The 19,106-nt window shown below is 36.0% G+C and overlaps 1 protein-coding gene across 2 annotated transcripts in view; it reads right to left on the bottom strand.

The window, feature by feature from the left end:
- Nucleotides 1-10,880: 10,880 nt before the first annotated feature.
- LOC122027112 (nifU-like protein 4, mitochondrial) overlaps nucleotides 10,881-19,106 on the bottom strand; it is a 56,551-nt gene continuing 48,325 nt past the window's right edge. For both annotated transcript variants that reach the window (XM_042585963.1, XM_042585964.1), the window contains exon 7: nucleotides 10,881-11,240. In XM_042585963.1, coding sequence (XP_042441897.1) covers nucleotides 11,175-11,240 — 66 coding nt within the window. In that variant the 3' untranslated portion in view covers nucleotides 10,881-11,174. The remainder of the gene's footprint in view (nucleotides 11,241-19,106) is intronic.

Here is a 19,106-nt window from a genome sequence, read left to right as displayed (position 1 = left end):
GAAGAACTTCTTCTCCTCCCCCCTATTCTATTTCTTAATCTAGACCCAATTTGGATCCAAGATCTCTCTTCTTCCTCAAGATCTTTTTCTTCTCCACTCCTCGATTCCTCTCCTTAAATCTTTGGATCGAAGATCCCCCACTTTCCTACAAATTCTTAGGCAAGGAATTTGTTCCTTGCCTTCTCTTCTTCTACCTCAACCAACCACTCACCCCTCCTTTATCTGCAACCATACGAAATGTTGAAGAGACTTCAAAAATTGGGTGGATCTAGCGAAAGCGACGACTCTGAAAAGGGGAAGGGGAAGGCTCTCGACAAAGGCAAATGTCGAGCATGCTACGAGGGTAACGAAAATTCTTTTGGAATTATTTTTCATGAATAAAAGGATAGATTTGATATTCTTGTTACCCTTAAATTAATGTATACACGATATCTTGACTATTACACTATGAATGTTTTAGAAATTAGGAATGATATAGATTAATTGATTAGTAACTTAGGTTGGAACGACCTGATGAGCCTTAATTATCCGACCTATCTCCGTATTAACCTTGAGTTCCTAAGATCGATATAGAGACCTATTTTGCTTTTGATAATGATAATGAGGGGAAGATTAGTTTTCGTCTTATGAATCATGATTACCAATAGTTTCTTTTTTATTTCAATAATTATTTTGATTTTTCCACTAGGGATCTCATAGTTTGATTGCTTTCAATAGCAATACATTTTGGAATGAAATTACAGATATGGTATGACTCTTCTTACTTCAAGGCTTCATCTCTTCAAAATTGTCCACGGGGTTATGGTGTCACGGTAGGACATCCAGATTGTCACCCAAGCACTCTCGGTTCGATTCCCATCTATGGGGTATTTGTAGAAATTTTTCCTCCAAATGGGAGACGCAATCAAAGGATGTTGGACTTTTGGGCTGGCCACCGTGTGCGCTTCCCGATTTATCCTAGTGGCGGGTGGAAAATTTTTATGGGGCCAGGTCGGTAACCCCCAGGGATAGTCAATGAGACTATCCAAGATTATGATTTTTTTTTCATCTCTTCAAAACTTAGTTTTTCGCTACCTCTACCGTGTTATGAGTAAGACTATTTTCGATCGAGGTGAGAGTGATGGTGTGATTAGGAAAGTTGAGGTTTATTATTTCTGGACTATGTTGAACAAAATCAATTTTGATTCAAGATTCCATTTTCTTCAAACCCTAGCAAGATCCAGTAAGATATCTTCAGGTACAATTATTTTTTCCAGATTAATTACACATATTGCTAAACACTTGGAGTGTGAACTATTTAGTTTAGGAGCTGTGATACTCATCTAGAATTTTCATCTAGAAAATTCATCTAGATAGACATATAAATGATGGGACCCACCATTTCACTTTTTGTGGGCCCATCATTTATGTGTCTATCTAGATGAATTTTCTAGATGAAAATTCTAGATGAATATCATTTCTCTTAGTTTAGATATTATAGATGACAACTCTATGATTGATCTTGACACATGTCTAGTAATGAAGATGATTTTTCAGGAAGAGAATGGATTTGGTTTTATTAGGAGAAATAGATTTCCCCTTCTCTTACCTAACTCCGATCGTATCACAGTTTGAAACCTCGCCAATTGGGTTGTTAAGGACTTGGTACCCGAACATGCCCCCATCCCCAGGATTGATTAGAACCCTTCTCCTCTAGACTCGATCTGGCTAGATATTCCGAGCCTGCTAAACATTCATTTTCTTATGGAAATACGGGTCAGTCTAGATTTGATATGGACACTATTCATAAGGTGCATGTTGTCCACCAACACTTGTTGGAGGGATATGTTTCCCTAACTCTAGATCAGCTTCAAGAAGTGTAAGATCATTTTGGGAGGATAGATTACTAATTTTGTTGATAATCAATGTCGAGAGTGGGAAAGAGGAGGATTTAATACATTTCATGGATTTGATGAGGCAACATGTTGCTACTCTTTTTTAGTACCATTAACATCTTGGCTCCCTGCCCCATCTACCTAAATTTCCTCCTGGTACACATCCCCCCCCCCCCACCCCCAAATCATCCATTCCCATCTTATTGATCTTCGTTTCATTGAGGGCAATGAAATATCCAAGTTTAAGAGGGTTGTACATGTTAGTGTAATCCCTAAGAGTCAATCAAAAGTTGATTGACTTAGAACATATTGCATTATATTTATTAATAAAAGATAATATTATTGTTATTATATTTATTTCAGATCCATGTCAGATGAATAAATATAATAATGTTGTAGGGTAGTAGGTTCTAGTCTAGAACATATCAATTGGTTGAATTAATAGTGAAAAATTATAGATATATATAGACACTACTCTTAACTATTCCTAGTCAAGTATTAATATATAAGGATAATATTAATGCATTGAGACTAGCATGTAGGTCAATTAATGACTTAATCTTATAAGTCATGGATATAAGATATCAAGTTGACACATGGGTATATATTAAAGAATATGTACTGAATTGACCTGCCATGAGAATGTTTCATGGGGCATTATATGAGTGTCATAAATATTCTCATAGTAACTATTGGTATAAATAGTTCTAGACCTGAAATCACTATGGTTCCCTACATAAGAAGTTGTGCACTTTAGTATCGGCAAATGTCACCTATAACAAGGTGGACTAGGTATGTAATAAGTTATGCGAAGGGATGTGAGTGATGTAGATGGGATCTATCCCTTCCATATGACGGAAGTGATATTTGTGGGTCCCTTGATTAAGTAGGACTACTAAAATGCATGGGCATACTCAAATAAGTCAATATGAGATATTAAACTTGTTTGGTTAAGTGAGTATACTTAGAGATCAAGAAACACAAAGCTTAATAACAGGATGACACTGTCTATGCCTCATCGATCAATCGAGATATTGAGGATAAAAGGACTAAGTTATACAAGATAATAAATACAGAAAAGTTAGGTCGGATCTTGACATTCTCGTCACTAGGTAGCAATGATGCATTGCTAAATGTCACTTATTACTTATATATCTAAAATGATTTTAGATATATTGCCAACGTTACGAGAACCTATTAGGTTACACGCAAAGAACATGTTGGTTTGGAGATAGGTATATTTTAGTTTGAGTAAAATATGATGAAACCTAAGATTATAGGGTTAAGTCTAGTCCAAATTAGACTCATTGAGTTAGACTCATATGAATCCAACCGTTGGATTATTGAATTGAGTCTAAACTGAATTAGATTCATTGGATTAGACTCAACCACTAAAAAGGATTAGATTCATTAGGAATAATGTCCATTAAATAGTCTAATGGAGTATTAATGAGAGGAAGATCAAAGGGAAAAAACCCCTTGATATTCATTGGATAAATATAAAAGATTTTTGGCATTGTATTTTGGTAGAGAATTGCATCTTCTTCTTCCACTTCTTCTTCTCTTGTCCGAATCATCTAAGTTGCTAGCACTACGAAGGTGGTTCTTCTCCAAATGCTGAGTTCGTGAGATGAATGAAGGGCATGTTCATGTGGATACCGAAGAGGCATGGACATTCTGATCGTGCTAAGATTCGACAAATCAAAGATACTGTCGGGATTGTACCATTCATACAACAAAGGTAACTATTCTATCTTGATAAAGTAGAATAATGTGTATACTGCATTTGCATGGATCTCTGGAGGGATCCACTTTTTATTGTGTTTATCTATTATTTTTCTCATAAGATCCCTATAGTACATATGTACATATTCTTTTTAGTACTTGTTTCATTTATTTCAATCCTGTTTGTAGTTTACTTTGTTTGTTTCAGTTTGTTTTTATTTCATCATATTTTATCTATAGCATGTCAGCATCATTCATCACATTATTATTATTTGTCATTAATGCAAAAATGTTAGCATGCTAGTCCTAGATTTTCATGTTGCTATGATTTATAGTGCTAATATGTTTAGTGATCTACTTTTTCCTATGAGTAATAGCATTAAGTGAACAATATTTTTACTTTGAGAGTTTGAGTTATAGACTTGTTTTAGGATCTCTTTACACTTTGTCTAATTTTGATGGTAGATAACTCTAAAAATAGTCATGATTCATAAAACCAAACTAGTACTAGTGCTTCTAAGATAACCTCTCAATTATATTTTAGTTACTGAACAAATTCGAATCCTGTCAACTCATTTGAAAAAAAATCAATATCCCTGTGTTTGGTATAGTGCTACACCTTGCAAGCACCAAAACAAAAAAAAAAATATTACACATTGTAATCACTTAGCAAAAAAATAGAGAATAAGGGATAAAAAAATATTTATCATGAATGGAAACTAACAAATTGCCCCTTTGAGATCGAGTTAGATTAGTAGAAAAATAAATGTTGTGTTTCTCTTGATTCCGAGTATTCCTTTAAGACCTTGTATAGTGTGATAGGGATGAACCATGCGTGTGACACGTACGTGTCTATCATTGGAGGCATAAAGAAGATGGTTAAATGACAACTTGACTAAACTTGGAGATTGACACTTGAAAATTTTAAGCTACTCATTGCACCGAGTACGGAGAATTATTTCTTATGTCATACTTAAATAATTTTTGTATCATGCTCACCAATGAACTATATAATAGGATTAGATTGACTCACTAGGGACTATGATGCACTATTTCGCCACATGAGTCTAGATTACAAGTTTTTACGTGAGAATAAGTAAAGGTTTAAGTATAGATGTGTGATGTACGTAGATTATGCATGCTTTTAGGTATTGTTTATCGCACATCTACTTACATTTCATAAGCATGATCTACATTTATCACACCGTATTTTATTATTGTGTCATACTTCTACTCTTTTGGATCAGAGATCTACTATCTTTGTATTTTGATTGACAGGACGCATTTTAGAGTGGAAACGAAGTAAATCGGACGTTGGAGCGAACTTGAGTAGCACACAGTCGTGCCTCTTAGGCACATGACCATATCTTCTAGAGATAGGTCTTGCAACATATTTTATGGTCCGGTCGTGCCTATCCTTTAGCAGTGATTATGCCTCGATCATGGTTCCTAGACACGGTCGTGCCCTACACCTTTAGAGCAATAGATTCCATGTCATGGTCGTGCCTCATAGGCACGGTCAGCCTGGTCATGCCTCATAGGCATGGTCGTGCCTTCATTTTAGAGACTCCTATGCCTGGGTCATGCCTAAAAGGCACGGCTATGTCTTTCGACCAGTGGCTTCTATACCACCGGCATGCCTCATGGGCACGACCATGCCCTATTTTCAACACAAATTATGCCACAGTCATGCCCCCTAGGTATGGTCATGTGGCGAGAAAAAAAAGGGACCTATGCCCTATTATAAAAGGTGAGCCATATCCCCTTTTGAAGGAAGGAAGGGTTTTTCCTTCAAGGGTATCATCAAGGTCCAATTCCGCGGAATTCTCAACGATCCATCCATAATCCCATGTTGATTTCATCGATCCATCCACCATCCAAGCAAGGAGTTCATCCTAAGACATCGGTTATATCAGGCTAAGCATTTCTTCCTCTCTCTCTTCTCCATTTGGGTTGTAAGAATGCTTATTTCATTATCTTGTGATTATATTTCTCTTACTATAGAGCAGATCTCTTAGATTTTATGATGTAGGGAGTATTCATGATGTGATGTTGATGTATTAACCATGGATTTGCCCATTTCTCTATTCAATGAAATGTTTGTCTTATTCTTGTTTGATTGAATGTATGTGATGAATGAATTCTAGCATGTGTTATTTGATTGAATGGATGTGAAAGATTAGTCACCGTGTAGGGGAAATATTCTAAATTGTATGATCGAGGGACCCTTAGTGATAAAGGGTATTTTTTTAACCGGACTTTCTAAAGTATCACCTTGAAAGGGGACTAATTCTCTATAAGAGATTAGCTAATTAGAGTTTAATAGGTTTCTATCAATTCAATATTAAGCAATGACTCGTATAATCTAGATTGTATGATAGGAGCTCTTATGTGGTAGGGGGTACCTTTTCTACTTAATAGTGTTGGATCGAAAGCGCTAGAAGAAGGGGGGGTTGAATAGCGCTCGTGACTTTCACCCGTTTCGTATTCGTAAAACGATCAAACACAGAGGAAATAAATAAACAAATACACACAGAAGACTAAGGTATTTACTTGCTTTGGAGCTTGTGACGAATCCTACTCTAAGGCCCGCGATCGAAGATCGCTTTCGGTGGGCAATCACTATCAATCCGAAATTCTTTTACAATTAAAGAGTACAAGTGCTGAATAAAGAAATAATACCGACAATACACAAGACAGTCCGAGGCTCGTTTTATAGCCTTTATGGATCTGATCCAGATCCTCGAAGTTCGGGATCAGCTTTGACCCGAGGCGGATCGGTCGACCGATCCCCAATTCGGTCGACCGATCAGACGATCTCCTCCTCATCCGATCCGCTCGATCCGCTCGCTCCACTTCGATCTGGTCAAGTCTAATCCCCGGTTCAGTCGACCGAAATCCCGGTTCGGTCGACCGATCCCCTGTTCGAGCCCGGTCCACTCGCTGGAAGTCTGATCAGCTACTTTGGGGGTTCGGTCGACCGATAACCCGGTTCGGTCGACCGATCCTGGTCAATTCTGACCCTGCACAGAAATTGATAGAAATGTTCTCCTGTAAAACAGAGTTAGAATATAGCAGATAATATATAAGTAAATAAATTGACAGTTTTCGGACTGTCCAGTTCTGACTTCGGATTTTCGGCCGGAAACCCTAGGTCGAACCGACGCCTACTGTTCCCTCTTCCGGGGAACGCGTCCTCACCTACTCCACTCAGGAGAGCATACCTTATGCCAGTCCAGTCTTCCAGACCGACTGGACTTTTCGCCTAGGGTTACCATCCACGAGGACCTAGGGTTACCACCCCCTAGAGTTTTTTTGCCACCTAGGGTTACATCCCCCTATGACCTAAGGTTACCCCCCTTAGGATTTTCACCACCTAGGGTTACCACCCCCTAGGATCTAAGGTTGCTGCCCTTAGGGTTTTCCTCCACCTAGGGTTACCACCCCCTAGGATCTAAGGTTACCGCCCCTTAGGGTATTCCTTCACCTAGGGTTACCACCCCCTAGGATTTTCCACCTGCCTAATCACAGTTAGGACTTTTCTGCAATCTCATTCGCACATGTTAGATAACAAAACAACTTAACTTGAACTCTTTGACATAATCAAAATATAGGTTCAATCGTCGGATTCTTCCTGCACCAACAAATAGTATTGGAAGAAAATGGTGTAAACACTCCGATGCAACCTTCACAAGTTCATGCTGGTAATTGGTTAAGATCCGTACAAGTGTGTAAGTGTGAAGATAAAGAGATGAACAATTGATAAAACATTAATTAGCATCATGATAAAACTGAAATTCTATGATCGTTCTCCAATTCAATTCCCTTCTCGTCGATTACTTGCTCACCTTGGATCTCTCTCTCTCTCTCTCTCTCTCTCTCTCTCTCTAGTTCTCAAGCTTTCACACAACCTTGATCCTTTAGATAACTTATTTTACGGACTTAATTAGTACTCAATCAATAATCTCTGTGAATTTGACATTTTATTACTTGACGACTTAACTATATACTTACAGTTTTGACAACATTAAGCCAGTTGAAAATTTTGACGGAAAATAAAAAACAACAATATTATGAGGCTTGTGAAGAAAGAGGGCATACAATTGTAGCAAGTTATGCCAGTTGGAAATTTTGATGGAAAACTTTTTTGCAACTCAAAACAACCAGAATGAAGAGGATAAAAACACTGAGGTATCACTTGAAGAAAAATATTTAGTTGTCTTCTTATGGAAAATATTTTCTCGAACATAAAAAAATGAAAGCGTTAGAAGATACTAAGACATCGCATGAAGAAGAATTTGAGAAACAGGAAATTGGGACTGTGAAAGAGTGCATTGCTTTAATTTAGTTATATCCCAACCCTCGAAATTCTAGAAAGTTTTCCTCAACTGCAATCGAAGCATATTAACTAATGTTGAATTCTTTCTAGTGGACGGTAAAGACAAATTTCATTTGATTTATCCAATACTACTAATCAAATTTTTGTTGAGCATATTTGTTGTAGGGAATTTTTTCCATAGTGGATGGAGATAGAAGGATCACATGGACAACCTCATGATGACCCTATGAAACTGAGTATGTTCAATCAAGGACGAAGGGGCAGGGCAAGCAAGTACCTGACCCCTCCACGAGTAATGTTTAAGAGATGTGGCAAGTCAAAGAGGATGTCAAGACACAAAAATAAGAAAGTCTGGAAGTATCTTATTCCGACACGAGTAAGACTTAAAAGATACTGCATTGAGAAACCTAATAAGAAAAGAAGGGGCCACGACACCTTAAACCATCCCCCCCTTGTCCCCCGCGCTCAAACTGAAACTAATAAGGGGGTTAAGCTAATGATCAAAAATAAACGCTTCTTAAGAGACAACCCTAGTTATTTCTTGTTTTCGTTTACGTTTTTCTCTTGTTTGATAGTTTTAACTCTTTTTTTTTGTTTAATTTCAAAGTCAAAAACAACCACAAGCAGGTGGTGGCATCCGCCACAAGTGTGGAAGGAGATGGGGAGAAAAGGAAGACATGTCATGCCATCATATTTTGAGCTAGCAAAGACCAACACAGGCAGGTCGTGCCAAATAGGAATGACCATGGCTTTTCTCGACACGATGGACAAAGCTAACATGGTAGAGTCATGCCATTTTGGCATTAGTTTTGTCATGTTTTTTTACATCATAAATTTTTCTTTTACATCATGTCACGTTATGTCATGTCATTATGTTTTGCATTGTGTTATTTGCTTGTTCCTCATAGCAAGATGGTGGCATTGCTAATTTTAGATGTCTATGTTTGTGATAAAGTATGCTAATATGCCTAATGATCTATTATTTCCTATCCATAGTAGCATGAAGTGAGTATTATTTTTTTGGAAGAGTTTGAGTGTTGGCCTAGTTTCAGGATCTCTTCACAACATGCTTGACTTTGATGATAGATACTTCTAAAAATAGTCATGAATCGTAAAACCAAACTAGTACTCTTGCTTCCTACATGACCTCTCAATTATAGTTTGGTTACTAAAAAAACTCAAATCATGTCAATTGATTAGGAAAAATCAAAATCGTAGAAAAGAAAAAGAGAAAAAATGTTTGTTCAAATGTTACACTTTGCAAGCACTTAGCTAAAAAAAAGAGAGAATAAAAGATAAAAAAAAACAGTTATTGTGAGTGAAAACTAACAAGTTATCTCTTTGAGACTGAGTTAGGTTATTAGAGAAATAACTATTATATTTCTTTTGATAACGAATATTACTTTGAGACCTTATGTAGATTTTGAGAGAGAAAAACTTTGCGAGTTACAGGTAAATGTCTATCACTGGAAGCATGAGGAACATAATTAAATAACGATTTAAATAAACTTAGAGATAAACACTTGAATAGATTAGGTCATTCGTTGCATTGAGCATGGAAAACTTTTACTTAAGTCACACTCAAAACATTTTATTATCTTGCTCATTAGTGAAACTACACATAGGATTAGATTGATTTACTAGGAACTATGATGCATCATTTACACACAAATCTAGATTGCAGGTTTTGTTTTAGGGCAAACAAAGGTTTAATTCTGAAGGTGTAATGGATGTAAATTATGCATATTTTTAAGCATTGTTTAGTATATATTTTATTGTATTTTGAGTATATTTTGCATTCGTGCACTTACGTTCTATGTATTTTCATTACTTTTATTCTTTTAGTTCGGAGAACTGCTCTTTTCTTATTTTCATTAATAGGACGTGTTTTAGGACTAAAATGGAGTATAAAACCTTTATAACGTAGAATTAGAGTAAGGAGCACGCTCTAGCCGTGTGTCTAATGGCATAGGTGAACTCCTATGGCTAATGAAAGACAAAGAATAGAGTGTAAAAAAGCTCAACCCAAGCACGGTTATGCCGATCATCGAGCCTCATCATCAAGCGAACACAAAGCATATGGGAAGAAAGACAACAAAAATCTATAAAAATGAAGTTTTAATCAAGGAACACACTTTAGTCTCATGACACAAGTGTGTTCCTCCAAATAAAATTTGACACAAAATAGAACTAAAACGAAGTCTACAACCTCCAACATGCCTCGGTCGTGCCCCTTTTAGGCATGGCCATGTCAAATCTACAGATTTTCTAGAAATGAACGCAAGACGATCGTGCCTCTCAGACACAATCGTGTCAGCTTTCGACCTAAACTATAAAATAAACTTTGAACGATCATAACTTTCAATTCGGTTTGAGCTATGAAACGTGCAACCTATCAAAATATAGATAATTTTAATATCTACAAATTTAGTTTAGAATGCATACTGATAAAACCCGAAAAGGGGCGAAAAATCCATTTTTGCAAAGCTCTACAAATTTAGCAAATTTAAAAGGCTTAGGGAAAATATAAAATGGTAAAAAATAAATAAAAATAAAAATAAAACCCTCATTTAAGCCATCTTGAGCCAAGAGGCTCTGCCCCCTTCTTCGAGGAGGGTTATCTCCTTTCTAGAGAATCCTAGAGCATCCTTCTTAGTCGTCGTAACAATCCGTTCACCAAAGGAGAGAGGAATCCATCCAAAGACACCGGCATCACATTAATAAACATTCTCTATCGGATTGAACTGTAAAAACATAGAGAAAAAAAAATGCACTTAAGGAATCAACCAACATTATAATGAAATCAAAATCCTAAAATCATTCCTTCAATCCAAATCCCTTTCTTCCATTACTTACTTTCTCTCTCCTCTCATCTCTCTCTCTCTCATGAATTCATTCATCTTCAATAGTCTAGATAATTAGCCGTGCAACCTCATTTAATGTTTAATCAACAATCCTTGGGCATCAATATTTTTATTACGATAAATCATATACTTGTGATTCACGTCATCGTAATATAAGTTGCTGTATGAAATTAGGATAGATAGTGCGAGCACACAACAGAACTAGCATCTGCAAATAGATTTAAAAAAAAAAAAGTGATTATCCCACGAGCCTCCAAGCTGACCTCCGCTAAAGTTGGCACTGAAAGTTTAAGTAGTTAACTAGTCCAAGATCAACAGCAGATATTGATTTCCGGGCAAGGTTTGATCACTTGGGCGTTTCCTGTGGCCTGCTTATTCTATTTGACCACTCAATGGAGCAACCTCGTCGATGTCCAGCTCTTGTTCAACCCCTTTAACCTGTCAAATAAGAGGATAGTTAAGTTATTGCAACTGCATGGTTATGATAAAAATTCACGTTGAATGGAATATGGAAAACAGAACTCTAAAAGCAATGTTCTCAAACATATCAGCTGCCAGTTTGGCGTGTGCATGCTGATGATCCGAGAGAAGATGTTGCAACACATTTCATTACAGTGCTTCAAGGCAGCTCAGCTAGTCCCCGGAGCTACAGTGCCGCAGTAGAATATCCAGATTACCACCCAAACACTCACGATTCGATCCCCAACTATGACGTATTTATAAAAATTTTCTCCAAATGGGAGGCGCAACTAAAGGATGCTGGGACTTCTGGACTGGCCGCCGTATGCGCTTTCCGATTTACCCTAATGGTCGGTGAAAAACTTCTGTATGACCAGGCCGATCACTCCCAGGAATAGTCAATGAGACTAACTAGGATTAGTATTTTTTTTTAAAAACAGCTCAGCTATAGGTAAACTGCTAATTCTTACCAAAAGTTTAATGGTAGCATGGAATAGCACCAAATATATAAATGATATTTTCATAGCTATTTCTATGGGTGTCTAATTGGCTAGAGACAAGATTTAAAATCTCGACCCGTACCGAGGTTTCGATCCCAGACCGAAACGATATGATTTCGGTATCATATCATGTCATGTCAATACAGTTTTGTTATTTTTTTATTTATATATAGTAATTATTAGATAAATATATTTATTGTATATAATTTAAAAATAAATTGTATATTGATTTTTATATAAATTCTTTATTATTAAACAACTTAATATTGTTAAAAAAATAATTAAATATAATTTTCTTTAAAGAAAATTGGTCTATCAATAATTCGCATTAAAATTGATACATAATTTTTAAAGTTCTCCAATGTCAAGATCAAATAATCATAATTATATAAATTAATATAAAATATTATTTTATATATAATTAATATAAAATATTATTTTATATATAATTAATATAAAATATTATTTTATATATAATAATTTAAATAATATCTATTTAAAATAGTAAAAAAATTACAATATCAATTAAGCATTAAAATAGTAAAAATAAAAATAAAATAATTTTAAAAATATCAGAATATAAATTTGAACTATTATATTTTTTTATTTTATTTTTATTTTTTTAGAATTTTTTTTAAAAGAATAGAATTTATAAATAACATTAAAAACATTAAAAATAATTTTAGAATATTATTTAATAAAATTTATTAAAATTTTAAATATATTTTTTATATTTTATTGGGATAATTTAATTGGGATTTATGAAAGCCTCTTTAAAATATCACACTTGGACATGGGAATGGGAATAGGAATTGTTTGATTTATTAAAGGAATATTAGTTTTGCACAGTACTCTTCCCGACACGACGCTCGCGACGCAACGCCCGCGACGGTGCCGAAGGCCATCCGGCGATGCCTCCGGCAGCACCGGAAACGTCGGGCTACGCTTTCGGCGCCGCCGGAAGCGTCCCGCACTCCGCTATCGCAGATGCCATCGCTTGTGATGTTGACGCCCAACCGACGCCTCCGACGACGCCGAAGGTGTCTGGCGACGCCTTTGACGGCACCAGAAGCGTCTGACGACGCCTCCCTGCTGCTCGAGATGCGCGCGCATAACGTGCTTGTTTCGGTTCATCGGCGGAACGGTAAAAACCATCCGTACCGAGCGGCACAGAACGGTATTTCAATCGCTAGCTAGAGGATGGCAGATTTACTACAATTGAATCGGAATCAATTTCCGACGGACACATGCTCTCAAAGAAAAAACTCCTCCCACCCCCTAACTACCGGTGTCGGCTATAATATGACTCTCTGATTTACCTCCTTTCACAAAATCAGATTTAATACTAGATAAGTTTTAAAAAAAATCAAAAATCAAAAATTTAGGAAGGATCGACCTCAGCCCACAACAAAGTTCCAAACACTAGTTCTACCATATTTCCATATTTGTATTTAAGATTAACCATTGTATTTTGCAACACTATATTATTAGTAATGTCTAAATTAATTTTTATCAACTTAACTAATATTTGTATGATCGATCGAGAAGGACAATATTAATATATAAAAAAAAGTAGGGCAATATAGCAAGGGGAAAGAGAGCATATAGTTTTGATATGTTTGGCAAAAATTTTAAATATTATAGTACTCATGCTACGGTGTGTCAAAGTTTGCTTGTGCAAATAAATAGAATAAAAAATTTTTAGAAATCTCCATAATAATAGTATAATATTGTCCACTCTGGGCTTAAAGTCTTATGGTTTTGCTCTTAGGCTCTATCTAAAAAGCCTAATACCAATGGAAATATCTTTTTCTTATAAACGCATGATCTTTCTCATGTGCTTTCAATATGGAACTATGTTTACAACTTTACAACCCCAATAATCCCTCCCTCAAACAGAGGACCACAGAATTCTCCCTCAAACATCTGGTCACTCTTGACTTGCTTAGGGCCTCCCCTCGAGCATCGGGTCACTATTAACCTGCTCAGGGTATCCCCTTAAGCATCAGGTCACTAACCTACTCAGAGCCCTACTTCGTTCAAGGTTTCACCTACATAGTTTGATCTTGGATCATGCCTCTAGCTCGTGCTTCTTTCGGCGGTTAGTCCTGTGAAAAGTGACGTTGCTCTGATACCAATTGTTAGGACCAAAAGAAATTTAGATATTTCCACAATGACATGATATTGTCCACTTTGGGTCTAAGCCCTCATGATTTTGCTCTTGAGCTCTACCCAAAAGGCCTCATACCAATAGAAATACCTTTTTCTTATAATTCATGATCTTTCTCATGTCCTTTCAATGTGGGACTATATATTTGCAACCTTGTAACCCCAACACAAGTTTGCTTGACATTTACATTATGGGGCAATACGAAAGTGTAGAGAAAAATCCAAAGGCAAAGCCTCCTAACCGACAAAAGGAAGTCCCAATTGGTCAATGTCAATCTAATACTTAGTAGATAAGGAAGATCCAAAGGTTAGGCCTTTGATAAACAAGAAGTGTTGGTAGGTCAACATAAAATGGATTGTGTAGATGAGGAAAACCTGAAGGTGAAACATATTGATGAACGAGCAGTTTTGATAGATCGAGGACGATCAAATACCAAGAATGAAAGAAGTACAAGAGGTAATCTTGACATACGAGTTAAAGAGAGATATGTATCATGGACGTGGGTAATTCTCTTTTCTCAGGCAAAAATTCGACTAAGAAATAAGTGTCTCAGGGTTAAAGTCAACAAGTCAACTGATAGTCTAGTTGACCATCATGGAGTCTAGTTTAGTTGATTGAATGACACTTCACTAATAATTTTAAACCAAATTATTATAATCATTAAACAAGATATGGCTTGAAAAAGTTGACCGTTATAAATTGAAATCGATAGTCGATTAGAAGAGTCCTAGTGCAACAATCATTAGAAGATTTCATTAAAGATAGACTTGGATCATTTGAGTCAATTGATGACAGGGAAACAAACAAAATGGTCATGATCCAAGAGAGTTGATCATGAGTCGATCTAAATTAGTCAACTAATAGCAAAGTACAGACTGATGGTACATGGTACAGACACCAAAACGGTTAAGATATAAATAAAACAATAACAATCCATTAGACCATAACAAAGTTTGAACCAGTTTAGTGGACTAAACAAACTACTAGTGATAAAGAATGAGTCAACAAAAGGCAGTAACAATCAATCAGGCAACAATTGCTACGTATAGAGTTGGAGAATAATGGATAAGTCGACTATTGCTACAGATAGAGTTTGAAGAACAATGGATAAGCTAACTGATGGTAGTTACTCCATTAGTCAACTGCTCAAACCCTGAGTCACAACTTTATGATTTCGGGTTCATTAGTCAACATAACCATTTTCATCGGTCAACAATTGTATCCTAAATTTGACCAAATCACAACTTAAGCACCATGCCAATAAGCCTCTAGGCTTTTAGGAGTTTCACTACCTGCCATCTAGTCACTTGCTAGAACTTCCACTGCTAAGTTCTAGTGTAGATTAGGAACATGGTAAGGAGGGTTAACTATTCTTGGAGGCGCCATCCTTGATTTGTTATGCTTGATCAAACAAGTTTAACATTGTACTCTGCCTTACGACCCCTTTAATTTCATACTTGTTATTACTTGACGATCCCACCATTGCACATAGGAGCTTTCCTTGGTTGTTGATGGTGTCTATAGGTAGCACTAGGGGTTGTTTTCATTTGTTCATTTACAATGTACAAATAAAACCAACCACCTATACAAAACGCAATTAACAGCCAAGGTGTTAATGTGATTTCCCTCGCAGAAGCCCCTAAAATGGAGAGGTAAGGTCCAGTCACGCATAACAAAAATCAAGAAAAACAGTCGCCTCCAAAACTAGTCGGAAGCCATACTGCCACTTTAATGTCCAAGTTCCCCTACGGGCTTTTCTCCTACCTTGGAGATTCCTTGAACATTAAATCTAAAAGTTGGGATGAGGGTTCCGATGTAGGTTCGGAATATGGCATAACTCGAGCCCGCACCTTAAAGACTTAATAATCAGGTGACTGTGGTCCTCATTGACCTACTTGGACTTTGACTATCAAATACCTGATCCTCATTGACTTACCTCGAACTCCACGATCAAGTATTCGGTCATCATACCTCGACTTCCTTCATATGCTACACATCTCGTCTACCTTAAGTCCTTAACCCTTCCACCTTGTATCAAACTTCCCGTCTATCTTGACCTTTTTAAACTTCAATCACTTGCTAAACACACCGTCTACTTTGATATGTCTCAACTTCCACTGCCAACACATGTTGGACTTTCCATAGTGTTGAGAATCTAGTCGACCTTGGGATAGATAGCTCCATTTATAGAGCAAACCTATAAATATGGCTAGTCGACCGATGTCTACAAGATGAACTGAAATTTAGTCACTGATAAAAGGTTGGGCAGCAATGAAAACTTGACAAGACATATTAGTCGACTAATGGGTAGAATCCAAATAGCCTTATAAAAGGAGTTTCAAGGGGGTGCTTAAGTAGTGCTTGGTGAGATCTTTTGCAATGGTTATGAGACAGTTCCAATGCTCATCTGAGCGAAGAGATGTTAGTAAAGGTACTTCAGGTACTAAATGTAAACTGATAATTATTGCCAAAAGTTTAATGGTAACATGGAATAGCACCAAATAGATGCATGATATTTTCATTACTACTAACAAAATAGTAGCTACAAGCTTTAAATACTAGATAAACTAAAAATTCCAAAATTCATAGATTTGTGAAGGAAACAATCTACTGCAGCCCACAACAAAGTTCCATACAAGATTTTTACTATGTTTTTATATTTATGCAACTATTTAAGATTAACTACATAAATCTTAATAGAGCATTGTATTTTGCAACACTATACAATAACAATTAAGAATCTATTTTGTAACACTATATTATTAGTAATGTCTAAATTTATATTGTAGTTAGTCATGCTATGTATCAAGTTTACAAGTGCACGTTTTTTCAATACTTACATTGTAGGTGTCATAGAAAAGTTCAATCAGTGCTTCTAGAAATCCAAGTGGGGGTCAACTAGATACTGAGCAAACAAATTCACTGTAAGTCAAGCTCGACTGGATATCTAATAGATGAGGTAGTCACAAAGGCAAGGTCTCTCAACAATTGAAGTCCCAATAGGTCATAGTCAATCGAATACCTTACAAATAGGGAAGACAAGGAATGGCCTCTTGGTAGACAAGAAGTCATAAAAAATCAAGGTTGATTAAATACTAGGCAGATGAGAAAGACCAAGAGGTGAAGTCTCTTGGCAAACAAGAAGTCCTGATACGAGAAGGCAAACCAAATACCTAGCAAACGAGGAAAAGCCAACGAGAGACCTCTTGGCAAATAAAAAGTCTTAGTAGATCGAAGACGACTAAATACCTCGCATGGAAGAAGTTGAGGTAATCTCTTAGCATATGAATTGTAACACAGCAATATGTATTATGGATGTGGAAAATTCTCTTTCTTAGAGAGAACTCAAAAACAAATGTTTCAAGGTCAAAATCAATTTAACTGATAGCCACGTTTATTCGAATGATTTGTTTAACCAATCAAGGAGTTGATTGAAGGCAAGAGACTTAAAAGAGAATAACTTTTATTTCAAGTTGAGTTGAGTGGACGACACTTAAGTCAGACTGATGATTTTAAATCAAAATATTATAATCATATATAGGATATGCTTGAAGAAGTCTATGATTATGTTATAATCTGAAGTCGAGTGGTGAAGTCATTAGAATATTTTATTAAAGATAGACTTGGATCATTTGATTCAACTAATGACATAGGCAACAGAAACAGTTCAAAGGTAATTGGTCACGATTTTTATACACTCACTGGAAAAACCAGTCAAAATCTAGATGAAACGATAACAATTAAATAGACCATATTAAAGTTTAATCCAATTTAGTCGACTGAAAAGTCATTTCAATCGGCTAAAATTCATACGGTCAATTTGTGACAAAGAATGAGCTGATTGAGGTAGTAACAGTTAGGCAATGATCGATATGGATAGATTTCCGAGAATAGTGAACAAAGGCACCTCGAAAAGTAAAACAAACACTACATCTACAACAATATTGTGTGATTCTAAATTCTTTACTATTTTATTTAAGCACCTCTAAAATTTAAAGAGATGTTCTATAAAGCGGTTAGACATGTTATGTTATATGACACTGAATGTTGAACTATGACTCGAACACATAAGCAGAAGATGAAAGTTGCAGAGATGAGGATGTTAAGATGGATATATGGACATACGAGGATGGACAGAATAAAAAAATAAGAGCATTAAAGAAAAAGCCGGAGTTGCATCTATTGAGGAAAAACTCAGAAAGATACGTTTAAGATGGTACGAACATGTACTTAGATGGCCAATAAATGTCCAGTTAGGCGATACGGAACTATAATAAATACGCACATCAAACAAGAAAGAGGAAGATCAAAAAAAATACTTAGTTAGCAATAATAAAATAAGATAAAATTTATTTAAATATAGACAATGATATAGTAGGGGATAGAGCCACGTAAAAAGATTCATATAACCAACCTCACCTAGTGGGTTAAGGCTCGGTTATTATTGTCGTCGTCACTTTTCTTTAGTTATTCTTCACTCATTTTTTTCAAGCTTAAGGTCTTTGCATTCAAGATATATATTTTTTTACCATTTGTGCCTTATTCCTTGTATAATAATATTGTAAAGGTGTTTATACACCTCCAAGAGGTTTCGAGATGAAGAAAGATACTAGATTTTCAAGGGTTGGCTCACTTCACAAGTTCATACGTTGTAGGTTATGGAAGAGGATCTAAGCATTCCAAATCAGATAAATACTGGTGTCTTCCTTTTTTTCTTGTCTTATTTTCTAATAACATTCATTTTATTACTAAATTATATTGTTTGTACTAGCTAGGATATATGATTTTTCTGTTGTGCTTAATCACAATTGTTCTTGTGCTTAATATTATATTTTTGTTGAATTTTGTCTTTTAACTCTACCCATGATGAACCAATCAGGGTAGGTCACAAATCTGGATAAAAGAGAAGGACTGTGTTAAGTTGTCAATCAACGTTAAAACTATGACAAATGTTCAATGAATCTAATTGTGTTGATATTAGGTTCCCAAAAAGAACGCATTGCAAGGTCCAACTTTAGTATTTCTCCACAACTCAGGTGTAGTGCTAAATATGCAAGAGTTCGCGTTGCAGGGCCCGACTAGAACGTATTACCAAGGACCTCTATATCTCCATAAGAACTTGGGTATAGTGTTAAATAAACAAGAATTCTCACATCATAGGTTGGATAAGAACAA

The sequence above is a fragment of the Zingiber officinale genome, chromosome 10A (genome assembly GCF_018446385.1).
Source record: "Zingiber officinale cultivar Zhangliang chromosome 10A, Zo_v1.1, whole genome shotgun sequence".
Lineage (NCBI taxonomy): Eukaryota > Viridiplantae > Streptophyta > Magnoliopsida > Zingiberales > Zingiberaceae > Zingiber > Zingiber officinale.
This window is presented reverse-complemented; position numbering and strand designations above follow the sequence as displayed.